A 15,842-nucleotide genomic window follows, 5' to 3' on the forward strand; every position below is an offset into this window, starting at 1 on the left:
GTCTAAATGTTCAGTAATAGTGTTGAAGTTGCATGTTTTCCTGATATTGTTTAGCCCGGGCATATTTACTAAATGCAACATTAAATCATTTCAGGGTTTCCCCAGGTTATTATAAGCCTGGCGGGACACCAGGCTTTACTTGTGCCCCCACCAGGCTTAGCCAGTTTTCTATTTTTTTTATGTTTGCATTTTTTAAGGCTTTGTAGTTGGTGTTCAGATATTAATCTTCCAATAATTTTCAAATTTCCTGTCAACTTTAAACATTTTTTAAACTCAAAAACACGGCGGTTTGCTGGGTGAAAGACTGTCGAGCACCCCAATCACCGGGCGTAGCAAGTTTTCTAAGGGAAACCTTGTATTTACTTCAACCCAAAAAGTGCTCTGATGTGCCTATATAACCGGGCTAAACAATATCAGGAAAACATGCAACTTCAACACTATTACTGAACATTTAGACGACTGAAAAATCTACATTTTGTCTCCAGATTTCCAAACAGAGGAAGCAAGATCCTAAATAAAAATACTAATTATGGCTTAAGAAGTAAATCCTAATTTATGAATCACAGATTTACTTATTGTTCTTATTTTAAACGCCAAAGAGCATCAAAGAAGCTGTTTTGCAAATTTACAGACTAGAATAATGTAACTTTTTACTTTTATAATAACCTGCCACATAAATCGATTATTGCATCACTTTAAAAATAATACTTTTTCTGACTAAATTTGGAGACTGTGATTTTATACAGTTGTTCCAAAGAAATGTTACTAGAATAAAGAGATATTTGCTCAGTACTGATGTTCAAACAGAGATAAGTTGAGCAGCTGGGGTCTCTCTAGTGTACTTAAGTTCGTCTGTTCTTGTTGTTTGAAGCCCTCCACACGGCATTCGTCTCAGAACATCTTGTCGGCCACTTATGTAATGTACACAGATCTCCATTTATATCCTGCAGGTAAGCTTCGACGCAAGAGTCCAACAGATAATCCAAGAACAGAGGGAGATGAAGGAAGCTGTCTGGGAGCCAAAAGGACTGAAAAGTACCAGATTACTGACCATATGAATGAGGCGGCCACTTAGGCGTGATGATGCACCTTTCACCAGGCTTACCAAGACGTCAATTTTACTTAAAAAAAAAGTAAAAAAATAAAAAAATAAAAATTATGAAGCTGCTTTTCATCTTTGCAGTAACAACATTTCCAAATCAGAAGCAGCCATCAGACCAGACCAAATATAAAAACTACAACTGATGTTTCTGCTGAAGTTAAAAACATATTACATAGTTCTGTCTAAGCCTGTCACAAAAAGCAGTAGATCAATTAATTGCATGAAAAATTAAAACAAGCGCAATAAAATCCATTTGAATGGTTGTTTTTCTTGTTTTCAACCAAAGACTGGGTGACAAAAGGCTTCTGGTGCGTTGGTCTCAACTAGCCCCTTTTTTGAAGGGACATTTTATTTAGAGACTTGAGTATTCAATTTATTTTTGATATTTAAAATTTCTTAAAATGTACAATAGGAATTAAAGTATATTGATCTCTTAGAGGGTGTACTAGCATTATTATGCAATTATATTACTTGAAAATGGCTCAAAACATTATTGTTTATCGCAATAATGTCTGGGACAATTTATCATCCAGCAAAATTTGTTATTGTTACAGGCCTAGTTCTCCAACAAAAAGCACACTCAGTCTGAATCCTGATTTTATCAGCAGTTCTGCTTTGTCTCTGTCTACTGGTGAACAATTACTGCAGATTGGCAACATTTGTTTTGTGTTGTTGGAGAAGAATCATTCAATTAATTCCCAAAACACTGGACTATGCCAAGACTGATCAGCAGGTTAAATACAGAAAAATCTGGAGTGTTTTTTTGTTTTTACTCTTCTTCTATTCATTAAATGCAAATTAGGAACACCTGCTGTATAAACCAACACTTTGTCTCTAATGAGCTGCAGAAATCTCAGATAAAGGTTAGGAAAATAAATTATCTTGTTATTCCTTCATTTTAATTTGGATTCAAAATTACAGTAATATATAGACATATCTTAGTTCCTGTACCGTTTCTCCTTGTTAACATTGTTGCAGATGACAAAAACTGAGTCGAGATCAGAAGTGTAGCCTTAACCGATTTAGTCAAACCATTAACACCAGTGAAGTTAAAGTTAAATGCCATGGCAAGAGACGGAAACTAATGCACAGGAACCACGTTTACTCTAAAATCACAGATCTGATCTCACTATGGTATCATCTATGTGGATGCAAAGAACTGAGGATGTATGTGTACGGCTCTAATTCAAACTGACTAATTCGAAAGATGAAATGTTCACACTTGGTAAAGCTTAATAGTTTGGGTCAAATTTTAAAGCCTTTAAAAAACTCAGGACAAAAAACAAGTTCTGGCTGCAGCCCATTTGCAATCAAGCCGCCAGATAAAGCAGCTGCTGCCCAGCATAACTTTTGGAGCAGGGAGCACTCGCGTTACAAGAACCGTGGCGGTGTGTGTGTTCACTGCAGCGAGCTTCAGCGGCTCCTTGAATGTCTGAGTGCAACTTAATCTGCCGTGTTATTTGGTGTGAGGTCAGAGGCAGACCACTGTTGGTCCGATCTGTACCACAGAGTGGAAGGAAACAGTTACTGTAAAAGCTTTTTGTTCATCAAATGACAACCAAAAGTTAACTTCCAGCAACTAACCCAAGTTGGGAGTAAAGCGAAAAGATTTTAAGTCAAATTTAATTCTTCAAACTTGCATAGTTGGATGAAGGTAAATAAAAACTTCCACTTTCACAGTTCATTGGTTCCATGCAAGAGAACAGAGATGCAATCAATCGGTCGGCCAGAGATTACAACGAAAATTGTGATTTTTGTCCTTGTAGTCATTAAATGCCTCAGAACTAACAACTCTTCACCAACCCACAACATATACTTTCATGCTAGCTCTATCAAGGACCCGCCAGCTCATTTTTCTCTTCTAGCCCTTTTAGTTTGTAGAAAATTAAAAGGTCAAAAAATCAAAATTGGTATCAGCCAGGAAGAAGCCCAATGGTGCATCTCTAATTTGAAGTCAAATTGAACTGAAAAAATATGCGAAACTGCTAATTGCATCCAATTAGACAGAAAATAAATGCAAACTGTGTATTCCTTCTGCACAGCAGAGTGGCAGGACTATCGAATAATGCTCTCTTCCTAAACAAAAAGATAAATTTCTAAAGGTATTTATTGCTAAATATAAAAAAGTGGTAGTAAACTCTTCCTACTTCAGGCGCTTATTAAAGCAAACCCTTTGTAATAATAACCTCCACCTTCCATTTAAAACCCCCATCAGCATTAAAGTATTTGCAAATCATTGAAAAACCCCAAATAGTTGTCACTTTTAGTGATAAACAGTATGTCCTAATTACAGACTTTCATTGCTTTATTTTTTATTATTTGTCAGTTTTTAAAAGAAAGAAGAAAAATGGCTTCTCCTCTTTGTGCGCAAAACCCAAGGGAGAAACTTCATCATAATTCAGCACACATCAGCTCCCATTGTGAGACGGAGAGCTCTTTGCGTCAAGGCGCTGCAGAAAACCACAATTATGACACTGAAGCCATTATGAGGAGCGGATGAGAACAAGATAAAAAAGAAAATGCCACTGACGGCAGAGAGAGATGGAGGGAAGAGCTGCAAAACAGACTGAGCATTGAACAAACACTCAGAGAAAATTGTTGCTGATTATATGTGGAGAGCACCGCTCATATTTCCCCTGAATGTCTAAACAAAAGCCAGCAGAGATGGAAATGTCAATGTGACAACTGAACGTCTCCCGTTCCCCTCCGTCGCTGTTGTCTCCTGCAGAGTATGAGGAAAAGAACATGCAGCTTCCTATCAAAAACATTCTGTATCACTTAATCCTCTCTCACTCCACCTACTTTTTTTTTTTTTTTCGCCTTTTTCTTTTAAGTACTAATTCGATTCAAAAGCCGGCCGACTGCCTCATCGACGAGCCAAACTACAGGCCGAGCCGCCCACCACTGTGGTCAGATCTGACCCAAAACAAACGGAAAACACACCCGTGAAGGCAAAAAATAGAACATCTGTTCAAATTTAGCAAACATCTGTCGGAGATCCGCATCTTGAAATGTTTAGAGACAAGCTTCAACACCTCCGTCTTAATCCAGCTCAAGTTGCTGGATTACTAAAATTAAATCTAAAAATGTCCAGATGCCACACAGCTGTGTGTTTGCTGAGGTTTCTCTTTTGTTTGTTTCCTCTGTCCAACAGAGCATCTTTCTTCTCATTTCCTGCAGCTAAACGTCTCATCGGGATGACTAAACCTCCTCTTTTGACACCAACATTTATGAGTCTATTTCAGTGTCTATTAACACCCCCAGGAACCCATTACAGGGTCGGACAGAGGAAGTTCAGCCACAAACCATATAACATACCAGCTAGACTTCCCACTGTGTGAATAAAAATACTCCAGCTTCACAATATTTGCACGAGATTTAAAACTAAATCACATGATCTGACTTGATTATCCATAAAAACTGTCTGCACATGTCTTTATTTTGCTTTACATAAAGAAAAAGAACATCTTCTTTCATCCAGCCGGCCAGCAGTGCACAGTAAAGCACAAAAAGGGGCTGCAGTATGATGACTCTTTCCAAAACCTTGGCCAATATGATGGCTTTGTTGGCACCTTCCTGGAAGAACTTTAAACTTTACTACAGTACAGCCTTTCAGTTTTATGTGTTATGACTTAGCATTCAAGAACAACCTTGAATTCAGAATTCAATATGGCTGCCTTTCAAATAAGCTTTAATAATAGCTAAGTTTATAAACTGGTACGAACAAAAGAAACTCAAGTACCATTAATGGTACTTGTAGCACAGATAAGAACCAAGACTCTAAACGGAAACATAAGGAAGGACTGCATCGTTCAGTTTTTCTCAAATCAATCAAATCATTTTAGTTAATGTTTCCTGACACATTTTACCAACACTCAATAAATTTCTGAACAATTTGAAAACAAATTTTGATCATTTTTTTATCCCAGATCTTAGGCGACTGACATGTTCTCCCTGTCCTAATTCCTAACCTACAGACATGGTCCGAGTATATTTTAATTTACGCTTTCGTGAACATACCTACTAGAATCTGATAAACCTCAAGTCACCTGCAAAAAACATTTTCTAATTCCAGACTGACAAGAATGTGCAATTTAAAAAAGAAATACAGCATAACCTTTTGTTTCACAGCAGCATGCACTCTGGTATTGCTTTTGTAGTCAAACTATAATTTGTCTAATGAGATATGTTGGCTCTAAAAACAGTTACAAGTCAAATTAAGTGACGTTTATTCAAAGCACGTAAGAAGTAAATTGGTAGGCTTTCAGTAGTCTTAGTAATATTTGAAAAGACGCAATCATTCCTACATAAAACTCCAATGAAATTCTGCTAATTTTGTTAAAGGCTGCAAAGCCTCACGTTGTGAGGCAATCCCAAGCTTTCTACTTGTCTACACAAATCGGCAATTAAAAAAAAAAGCCTTACGAATACAATCTCACAACACTCAAAATAAGTTTCTGCAGTCAGATTGAATCTCTCTTGTGCAAACATCTTCTATTTGAATCCTGCTCCTTGTGCTCAAAATCTCGTGTTTTCAAAATGTCAAAGATACAGTCAATTCATGAAAATGTGCAAGCAGAGAAAGCAGACCTGAGAGAAAAGGTTGCATCTCCACAGAGGAAGTTAAAGTGCAAGAGTCAAAAAGGAGCGACAAATATTTGTGCATTAAATCTGAGCACAGAAAGATAATTTTGGGGATACTTTTTGAGTGCATATCAACGTTTTAAGCGAGAGAGGTGCAATACAGGAGATGCATGCTCAATCTAAAAAAATAATAATAATAATTCCTCCAAATGTCTGACATTCATTTTTGTGACTGACTCCCTGTTTTAACTTAAAACAGCCTGGAGAGTGAAAACAGAGTGATTGCTGCATCTCTATTGACTGAATGCACACACAATTTACCAGAGACATTCATTTGCAGGAGAGTAAACATTTCCACTCGATTGTCAAGGTGAAACAAATGCAGTAAAAGCTGCCTTCTTTCTCCTGCTTTATTCTACCGACTTGACTATTTGCTGAAACGAGATACTCACTCAGCTTTGTGCGGTCTCCACTTCCTGTGTTCACGCTTTAAGTGCAAATACAGCGAACATCTCTGAGAACTTCTCTGGAGGTTCATTAAGGATAAAAAGGACCAGCCTCATCCGATTAGAAATGTAGGTGAAGCCTGATCAGCGGCTAGCGACGTATAATGCTGCTGCAGGGCAAAGTTATGGAAGAAACTCTCAAGTGTTTCTAAAAAATGCACCATAACAGCTTAACAGTGATGGAAAGACGCAGAAAGAACTATTGTTTGGGTTATAAACTTATTTAAGCTGGGTTGTTAGGGAATAAAAGTATCAGGAAGAGGGTACACTCACTATAGAGGGAAGGGAAGGACGGGGACATTAGCCACAACTTACCTCGCTTTTTCAGTTTGCGTGGAGGGTTTCTTCTTAAAAAGTCTCCTTAATAGTCCATTACCTCGAGTCGGGGAGCGGTGGTGGAGTCGGAGAAACCGGCGGGGTGTAGCTGAAGCCACACAGGAGCTAAAATACCTGGCTGCTCTCCGTCCAAACTCCGAGGTGAAGCTGACTGTTTTCTCAACCGCTGCTCACTCAGACTCTGCTCAGCCCCGCAGCTCCTCACCGCGGTGTCACGTGGGACAGCGGCGACCAATGAGAGGCGGCGTTGTCCTGGCAACAGGGGACGGCGCATGAATGGCGATTAGCTTGAGAAGTTTCCTTTTCACAGAAAGTTGGTGGGTTTTCTGTCAAATATCTCTGTTTTATAGAAAATAGAACTTAAAAGGGAAAAAATACAAGTGCTTTGTCATAATTGCGAGATACATAAGATATTGTCATAATTACTTTAAAGGTTTTTGAAAGCTGAAATTCAAATCTTTTAGAATTTATGATTTTATAATAATTCGTACTTCGAATTTGAAAGTGGAAATTATTATGTTGGAGATTTAGTTTGACTTTTTGAGAGCCAACAGACTAGTAATGTTAACAAGTATACGTCTAAAAATATCTGTAATATTTCAGCTTATCTTAAACAATTTGATTAAGCCATAATAAAAACATTCAAACAAACGAGATTAAACAACGTGGAATACCGTCACCTGCTTTTAATTTGTATATGGAGGATAAGGGTACTGTTGTTTGGAATATTAAGCAAGGTCAAATATAACATTTTGCATCTTTTCATTGAGCAGAGCATGAACTTGTGTTTGCTGGTTCTCATTGGGACATTATGATTCAAGGAAAACATGTAACCATCATATTACTGTTGACTATTGAATAATTATTTTAGTTGCAATTAACCCTCATTTCCTCCACATTGCTTTGTCCTCACCGCGCTTTATGAACTTTAGCATGGTCACTAAAATCTTTATGAGGTGAGGTTAAAGGACATTTAATCCATTGGGCCAAATATATTGTTGGCTTCTAGACCTTGAATGCATCACACTTTAATTCTAATAGCAAAACAGATCATTCATCCCAGTTGTCCTATGTGACTACGTTTTTGCAGAAGATTATGTTTCCATGTCATAAAGCTCTGGTTCATATGATCAGGGTTGATGTCTGTGGCAATAATAGCAGGCAATGTTAGGCAGTATATATGTAAGCAAATTTTTGGCATGCAAATTCTAACTCTGATACTAAATGATGCTAAAGTCTCTTCTTCTAAAGTCTGCTGTGTCTCTTTTATGCAGTTTTTGTTTCTACTGGGGAATTTTATCTGCACATTAGGGTGGTAATAGACGAAGTGATACTAATTAAAAACATAATCTGTAAACTACATTTAAAAAATACATACAGAATAATATGCTAGTTTTGCACCCCATCATGCTAATATTATTAAATATTTTTTTACACTTTAGTTTTGCATGTATTCTGAATGTCTTAGTACAATCTTTAGGATGGAGTTCAGTTTCAGTCAGTCCAATGTTGCGATTTCAATCATTTGCATGAAAAGGATTTGTCATGTTCTGAGAAATGGGCTTATTTATTTCTGAGTATTGCACTCTGTTGCTGCTGCTGATCATGATGAAGATGAGAGAGCTTACTGATGATGACCACCATGCGGCCGGCATTGCCCTGTACAGGTGTTCCTATGCAGGCACATTGAGAGGCAGCATGCTTTGGCTAAGATGATTAGTGGAAGTCAAAGCCATGCTGAGCCTATTCTGTTGCTGTTCCAAGGAGCGTTTTCTTAAGGGCTACAGGAGGTACGCTGAGAACCTCTCCCTCCTCCTGTGTCAGCAAAGCCCTGATCACATAGACAGGTAGAGCTGATCCAAACCATGCAAAAGGTATAGAGTTACAGTCCCAGTGAATCAAACAGATATGTGAGTCTATATGAGTTGAACCACATCTTCAATGGCTCCTACTGTGAAAATAACGATAAACCATAATTTAAAAGGCTTTATATGTAATGCAACAGCAGAATATTGCAAAAAATAGTTGTGGAATTGAGGTTACATTCAGTTTTCTGAGTGTATAAAATTAAGAATAGTACCTGCAAATCCAACCTGTGGGAGAAAAAAAAATAAATGTGAGTTAAAACAGAGGAAAGGAAGATATGCATCTTTGAAGGATTTTAATGCATTTATGGCATGCCTTGCAAAAGTATGCACTTTGTCACATTCCAATCACAAACTTCAGTGAATTTAATTTTGATTTTATGTGCCAGATAGCACAAACTGGCGCACAATACTGAAGTGCTAGCATGACTCATGGCTTTCAACATGTTTTTACAGATAAAATTGGCAAAAATGTGCAGTGCGTTTGTATTGCTCCTTTTAATGTGACGTCCCAATATAAAATCCAGGAGAATGCGTTACGGTTAAACAAGGGCAAAAACTGAACTTTCCAGCCTACATGCAAAACACTAGAAACCTGCACATCACCCTGAATACACCATGCTAACTGCAAACATGGTGGGTAGAATTATATTGTCCTCAGAATGTCCCAATGAAAGTTCAGCTCTAAATCTATTTAAGAGTCTCTGGAAAGACTTGTTCACAGCCCGTCTTGAACAATGAGGTATTTTGAAGGAGATTTCTGGTAAAGACGTATTCCACAAGACTTCCAGCTGTAATTACAGCAAATAGTTTTGTTGCACACAAATTATTTACTCAGGATGGTGACTGATTACAAATGCTTGTGCTACACTTTTCAGGTTTTTCTTTTAGAAATATTTCAAAAGCCATGTGTAATTTCCCACGTTGCGTTGTCTTGTTGCATTAAATGCATTAAATGTTACAATACGATGAGGTTGCAACATCTCCGTATGTGAAAAGGTTAAAGGGGTATGAAAGCTCTAGTTTGATTATAGTTCAAATTTAAGACAATATTTCTAAAAGTAATAATAAAAAAAAGTTTCTTTGATTGGGTTAATTACATGTGATAAGTCTGAATTTGTGTCAGTATGTTACAGTAAAATGATTCAATTCTTTTTCAGGAATTCTTGAACAAGTGGACAGTCCTGCTATTCACTACTAACAGAGGTGAGAGCTCATCGGTTAGTTGGACCCGGAGGGAAAGTCCTCGAATGAGTGCTGCAACCTCTGACTAATAGGTTTGCATAACATTGATTTGATTGGCTCTCCAGTGAAGAGTAAACCCCAACTCTACACTCCTACACGCATACAGAAGCCGCAAGGCCTGGCGTGTCACAGCTCAGTCTTTAAACTGGACGGCCCATGGCTCAGCATGGGCTCCGCCATTAGGTAACAGCAGATTTAGAGGCGAGGCTGGGTGGCAGGTAAAGATTGGAGAAGCCACTGAGCTGGACTGATTGAGAGCCAACAATCTCCTCCTGATGATAATCTGTTGCCTAATCAGACAGAGCCAACCTGTGCTGGAGAGGAGAGAAGAGTTTCGAGGTGAGCTAAGTTCTCAAGCAGCCCTCCCCAGGTTGGGAGCACTGTGATCTTATGGGAGGGAAAGCCATCTCTGGCAAACATCGCATGTTAGTTTGCGAAAATCACGAGAAGCAGCACTTCATGAACGTGAAGCAACAGCTGTGGGTCGGAAAACCAGCGGGTTGTGCTAACGTTTGCGTGTGGAGCTGACCTCTATCAGCAACACTACAAGCAAAGAGCAATGCATTTCTTCACCAATCACACACAGAGACCTTGTACTACTTTGTCTACCACAAGTTTCATGATAAATCAATCATAAAAAGTACAAATAAGCAGTTTAATATCACCGTATTTTACGTACAAGGTGGGATTATCAAACTTTCCAACTTAGAAGTAAAAAGTAAAACGTAAAAATAAGTTGCATCATGAAGCATTCACTGGTGTTCACTGCCAGATGAGTTATGTATTTTACTTTTTAACAGACAGCCAACTCAATTAGGTTGCAACTATGTCATTAGGCACACCTGGCAGGTGCAGATTTGGTTTATATTGACATGATAGCTTCACATAGTTGCTGCACATTTTGTCAATTGAATGTCTGTGATGTGATTCTCCAGATCCCAAAGGTTCATATTTAATGACCACTGAGCATACTGAATTCATTATTATGTTCCTGAAACCAGTCGTAGCCATAAAGGGTTAGGCAAGGTCAGAAACAATCGATTGGTTGTTGTTCAGGGGCCTAAAGTGTACTAAGAAACAATCAACCACACCTATCACCACCAGCCAGACAGGACAGATCCATGCTTTTGTGATGTCTACACCTATTCTGTCTCTTTCGTCTGAATTTGTTGTTTTAATGTTTTTCTTGTTAGGAAACTTTTCTTGCATGGAAAAGTCCCTCCTTCTGCCACCTCAAAACCAACTTCAGCACACGCATTTGTCAGAGATTCTGGTGTTGATCAAATACAGTGCAGCCACGTAAAGCACACACCCTCGTCTACCTATTCGCAGCAGCAAGCAGGGGACGCTTGCACCGCTGCGCACAAATAAAAGCAATGTGAAACTTCTTCAGACCACAACTGACACATGAGCTGTATTTATTATCTGGTTCTCGTACGCCCCACACCCCGCGATGGTTGCCGTGGACAACTGCCTATATGAGCCACATGAATAATGACTTGTGTGAATATTTCTTTTATGAAATGGGTCAAGGAACAAAAACTAAATATTTATTTATGTAGAACGATGAAAACCACTGCAAAATAAGCATGTACTCATATATTCTTTCAGTGTATTTAACAAACTATACTTGTTGCAAGATTTTGAACATATAAGAACAGAACATTTAATAATATTAAAATATTCAATTAACTTGTTTAATGTTAGCAGAAATCGATTAATATATTGAAATATTTATCGAGCAGTTGAGGAGATAAAAAAGAGACTATTTAGATGCAAACTTCTGTTCATCCTCTGTTGTGTCCTGAAACTGAAAACGAATGAAGCTTAGTGGACCAGACAATGCGCTACATTATCAGTGTATAAAGCATGTCGCACTTGTTTTATTGTTATTTTTATCTGCTCAGAAGGTGCATGAGAGGTAGGCTTTGCGGTGCAGTTAAGATGAGTCACGATGGGCCTGCCCACTCACGTCAGCAGTCTATTACAGAGTTTGTTCAAGGACTATCACAGCCGGTGCCACATTGTGACACCACAGGGTAAGATTTAAAAGCTGCAGGCATGAGATTTTTGATGCTGGAATATGAGCAATATTCTCACATTACAAATTATGGAGTGTTTCTTGAGGTAGACAGCAAAAAAAAAAAAAAGCTGAGTGCTTTATTCCATTTTCCTTTAAACCCAAACTCAATTTTCTCCTCCAGATGTGGCACAGTAACTCTTACTTTATTACTTTATTACATCTCTGCATGGATTAAAAATACAGAGACAGAATTGTTGCATGTGCTTGATGAGTCAGCTATTTGCTAAAACACCCCCTGCTGTTGCATGCTGGAGCAGATGGAGACTTGGCTGGAGATCAGAACTGGCTTAATGAGGGCCTGAATGACTCCTGGCCAGTCCAGGTTTACAGCTTTCGTCACGGGGCATCACATCTCAAGGCGAGGAGATACTTAAAGGCGGAGGGAGGTAGAGAGAGAAAGGAGTGGGATGGGAGGAGGAAAGATGGACACAAGTGAAGAGGAGAAGTGAGGTGGAGCGATTATGTAACAGTTAAAAGCAGGTAAGCCATCGATCAGCACACATGGCCTTCCCTAATGCTCCCACACATGGACCAACGCTGAGGGAGTCACATCAAAACCGACTCCTCAGTCGTATTACCCCCTTCTGGACACAATGCACTCAGAATCAGTACATGAAACACTCTGTAAAAGAATAAAGGCTTCAGTCTTGCAACGGCTCCTCCAACCCATCATGGAGCCTCAGTGTGAGCCATAAAACACCAAGCAAGTGGTCTGCTGACAATCTACAGAAGTCAAGCTTAACTCTCACGACTAAACGTCTTCTTCTGCCATTCTTTGATTTTTAACAACCTTTTATTAAGGATAAGGCATAAGAGTTATTGATCTGATTAGTAAAGACGCAGAAGGATTTTATTTAAAAATGATCCGATCGAAGATTTTTTTGTGCGTTCATCAGAGTTGATAAAATCATCTGCAGGTTTTATTTTTCAATATTTCAGCACAGTTCTTATTTTATGGTGAGTCCATTCTTGTAAATATAATGCAAAATTCTTCTGCGGAAGCAGATTTTCATCTACAAAAAGCTAAAGACAGGGCCTGCGCTGCCTCCAACTAAACGTCTTATCGCCACCCAGTGGGAGGTTGGAAATGTTCAGCTTTGAAGAAGAACTTTTGTTGATTTCTCCTGATCATTTATTGGCAGATTTTTTCTTCCTGCAAATTTAACAACACATTTTCTTTTATCTGTAATGGCTGAATGTTAAGCAAGTGTTTTGTTTTTTGTTTTGGCAAAGTGTATTGACTCTGTCAAAGCCAGCAGCTTTGCTACAATTGAGCTTGTATAAAGTGAATTAGCATAAAAGCATTAAAAATAAACACCTTTAAAGTAAGTGTGTATGAATAATCAGCCTCATGTACTGTCTCTTTTTGGACGGTAAGTTAGCTGATGACCTTTGATCAATTTTTTTTTTTTGTTCTCTAACAACCACGTCTGTTCAGTCACTGGGTTTAATGCCTTCTCTCTCTTTTTATTCTAAAAAGGAGGGAATAGTTCACTGCAGCCTTCAGCCCAGTTAAAGATATAACATGCACATCCACATGATCAGGTTACATTTTATCCAATGTCTTTAAACTAAAGCCTGTTTGTTCTCCCCAGTCAGGAATCAACAGAGCTGAGAACAACTTCGACTGAAAAGGTGAGAGCAGCACTGAGTCTTCATGAACTGATATATGAACATTGTCAGTTCATGAAGGTTGGATATTAGTAACCTTCTTGAAGTAGCTTAGTTATTTATGCTCATGCATTTTCTCTTTGAATACCAGCATGTGGATGGTAAATGGACATTACACCAATTTATTCTCCTGCATGAGAACAGTGGATTTGATCTAAGTGCATTTTTTAAATTTATACTATGCAACACTCATGTACCATGTTTGCCCTTTCCATATAATTTTTGTCTTCTGTTTTTATTATTATTATTATTAAATCACATATACATTTTTATCTTTTATTTTATTTTGTTAATATGAGCCGGTTAGAATGCAATGTCTCCGCCAAATCCGGTGCGTGACAAAACTCCGGGCTGCAGCGCCAACATCCAGGCTTCTTAAAGTGACAAACCTACTCAGATCTGTGAGCACGCTGCAGCAGAAAAAGGTATTTCTCGTTCGCTTTGCACTTTATTGGCAGAAGTCTCATCTAAACACACAGCATTTATATTTATAATATTCCAATTATAATAAGAGGTGCAAATTTGACACTTTTAATGGACTCTTAATGCAACTTTGAATTAAAAGTGTCATTATTTACCAAATGGCACTTCATGACACCAGTCATAAACATTCACAAAGACTCCTTCGTTATCATAGCAGATGTTATGTCATGTTTATGACAGTGTCATCATGTCAGTCTTATGCGCACCCCTTTAAATAAAGTGTTACCAGAACATCATTATGAATATGAAAGAAAAATATTAATTATTTTATCAAGAAAAATCTGATGCTTTGTGCAGTTGCAACCTAGTATTAGGTTTTTACCATTCACAATATCTTACATGCAGACTTTTTACACATCTTTGCTGGTTCTCTTTAGTTTTATGAACAAACTTCTTGAGGTTTTCTTCTCACTACTTTTCAACACGGGCCACTTTATGGAGGGCACAACTAATAGCCTTTCCGATTTTGTGGACAGTCAGGTCTTGTTAGGTTTGTAGTTGCAATGTATTTCTGCCTTAAAGTTCTTCATAGCTTTATCTCTGATCTGTCTGCCTTGATCTTCTTGTTGGTTTTTGATTATTGACGTTCTTTAACAAACCATTGAGGACTTCACAGAAACACAGGACTCATCACAAATATGAATTACACATAAGTTTAATCTTTTTACTAATAATGTCTTCCCAAATTACTTGGCTGCACTGGATTTCATTTAGCGGTAGGGAGATTTCTACAAATACATGCTAACTTGCTTGTTTTGGGGGGGGTTTCTGAACACATGTATTCTTGTTCTTTGGTTTCCCATAGTTTTTCTACAAACATCACCATACACATCTATCCTCAATTTCTGTTGTTTTTTTCCTTTGTTTTAAAATCTAAAACAAAAAAATGCCATTGGTGTAAAAATGACACACTTACTAAAATATATTTGTATTGGACTGAAGGCAAAAATTACTCTTCGAACTGTAAAGTTTGCAGAAAAAGCTTGTGAGAAAACGTGAAGTAGTCCAAATTTGAATTGTTTTGCTGGCCGCTGTACAGATGGATGCATCTGAACTAATTTGTAACCAGAGATACAAAACTGGATAAACTGAAGTTATCTGTCAGGAACAAAGTGTCTTGAACAAAGTGTCTAATCCAAGTAAGTCAGACACATCACACTCCAAGGTGCACCTTCAGTCCAGTTATGTGTTTTAAATGGCAAACTCAGGTCAGTACACCCCATAAATAATTAATTCAGTCAATTATTTTCTAGACTCACTTTCTCTTGTTCAGATTCATACATGGGCGTAAATCCCGGGGGGCGGGGAAGGGGTCTGGAACCCCCCAATCTTGGAAAAGTCTATAATTTTCCATTCCCCACCCCAAAAAATCATTTAAATAACACATGACTTGTATTGAGAATCATTGTGATAAATCAATATTTATGAGGAATTTTATTAAGTAGAGTTACTTATTAAAACTTGTTTTTATTTAGAGCCTTAATGTCCTCATGTCCAATATTTAAAAAATCAAGTAATGTAAGTAAATAACCAAAGTGGAAGAAAATACTCTTTTGCAACATATTATTTTAAATTATTCCCACTTAAAATTGTTGTTATCTTTGCTCTTTATGAAAACCATTAAGGCCAAACTACGGTTTGAAAGGAAGAACACGGGCAAAGATTGGAATCTGTGGAAAAACAACCTTTAGACAGATGAATTTACCTTTTAATTTGGGCAGAAGAACAGAAGACATATTTATGACAAACCAAATACAGCCTTGCAGGAATGAACTTTACTCCATCTGTAAGGCACAGACTTGGAGGTGCCATGGAGGTTTGAGGATCTTTTCTGTAGCAGTACCTGGTCAGCTCCAAGGATTGTAGCTTATCAAAAAGTGTTTGAGGAAAATGTGAGATGATCTGTAAAAAAAAAAAAAAAAAAAAAAAAAAAAAAAAAAAAAAAAATTTAAAAAAAAAAAAAACCC

General features: G+C 37.8%; 2 protein-coding genes across 7 annotated transcripts in view; one reads left to right on the forward strand and one right to left on the reverse strand.

Annotated features, from left to right (window-relative positions):
• The window catches only part of LOC106961331 (neurocalcin-delta B), a 17,976-nt gene extending 11,229 nt beyond the window's left edge, over positions 1 to 6,747 (reverse strand). Inside the window, exon 1 of one of the 2 annotated variants that reach the window (XM_015054987.1) lies at positions 6,508 to 6,745. The gene's annotated coding sequence lies outside the window, so the exon portion shown is untranslated. Of the gene's footprint in view, positions 1 to 6,507 lie in introns of both variants that reach the window. The other variant, XM_015054988.1, reaches the window with a different exon arrangement.
• Positions 6,748 to 13,283: 6,536 nt separating this feature from the next.
• Positions 13,284 to 15,842, forward strand: part of LOC106961325 (probable 2-ketogluconate reductase) — a 10,533-nt gene continuing 7,974 nt past the window's right edge. For 2 of the 5 annotated variants that reach the window (XM_015054971.1, XM_015054973.1), the window contains exons 1-2: positions 13,284 to 13,356; positions 13,700 to 13,817. In XM_015054971.1, the coding sequence (XP_014910457.1) occupies positions 13,701 to 13,817 (117 nt within the window). In that variant the 5' untranslated portion in view covers positions 13,284 to 13,356; position 13,700. Of the gene's footprint in view, positions 13,357 to 13,655; positions 13,818 to 15,842 lie in introns of those variants that run through there. The other 3 variants (XM_015054974.1, XM_015054979.1, XM_015054972.1) reach the window with 3 other exon arrangements.

This window comes from Poecilia latipinna, unplaced genomic scaffold, assembly GCF_001443285.1.
Source record: "Poecilia latipinna isolate Pla-1442-1.1 unplaced genomic scaffold, P_latipinna-1.0 Scaffold1289, whole genome shotgun sequence".
Lineage (NCBI taxonomy): Eukaryota > Metazoa > Chordata > Actinopteri > Cyprinodontiformes > Poeciliidae > Poecilia > Poecilia latipinna.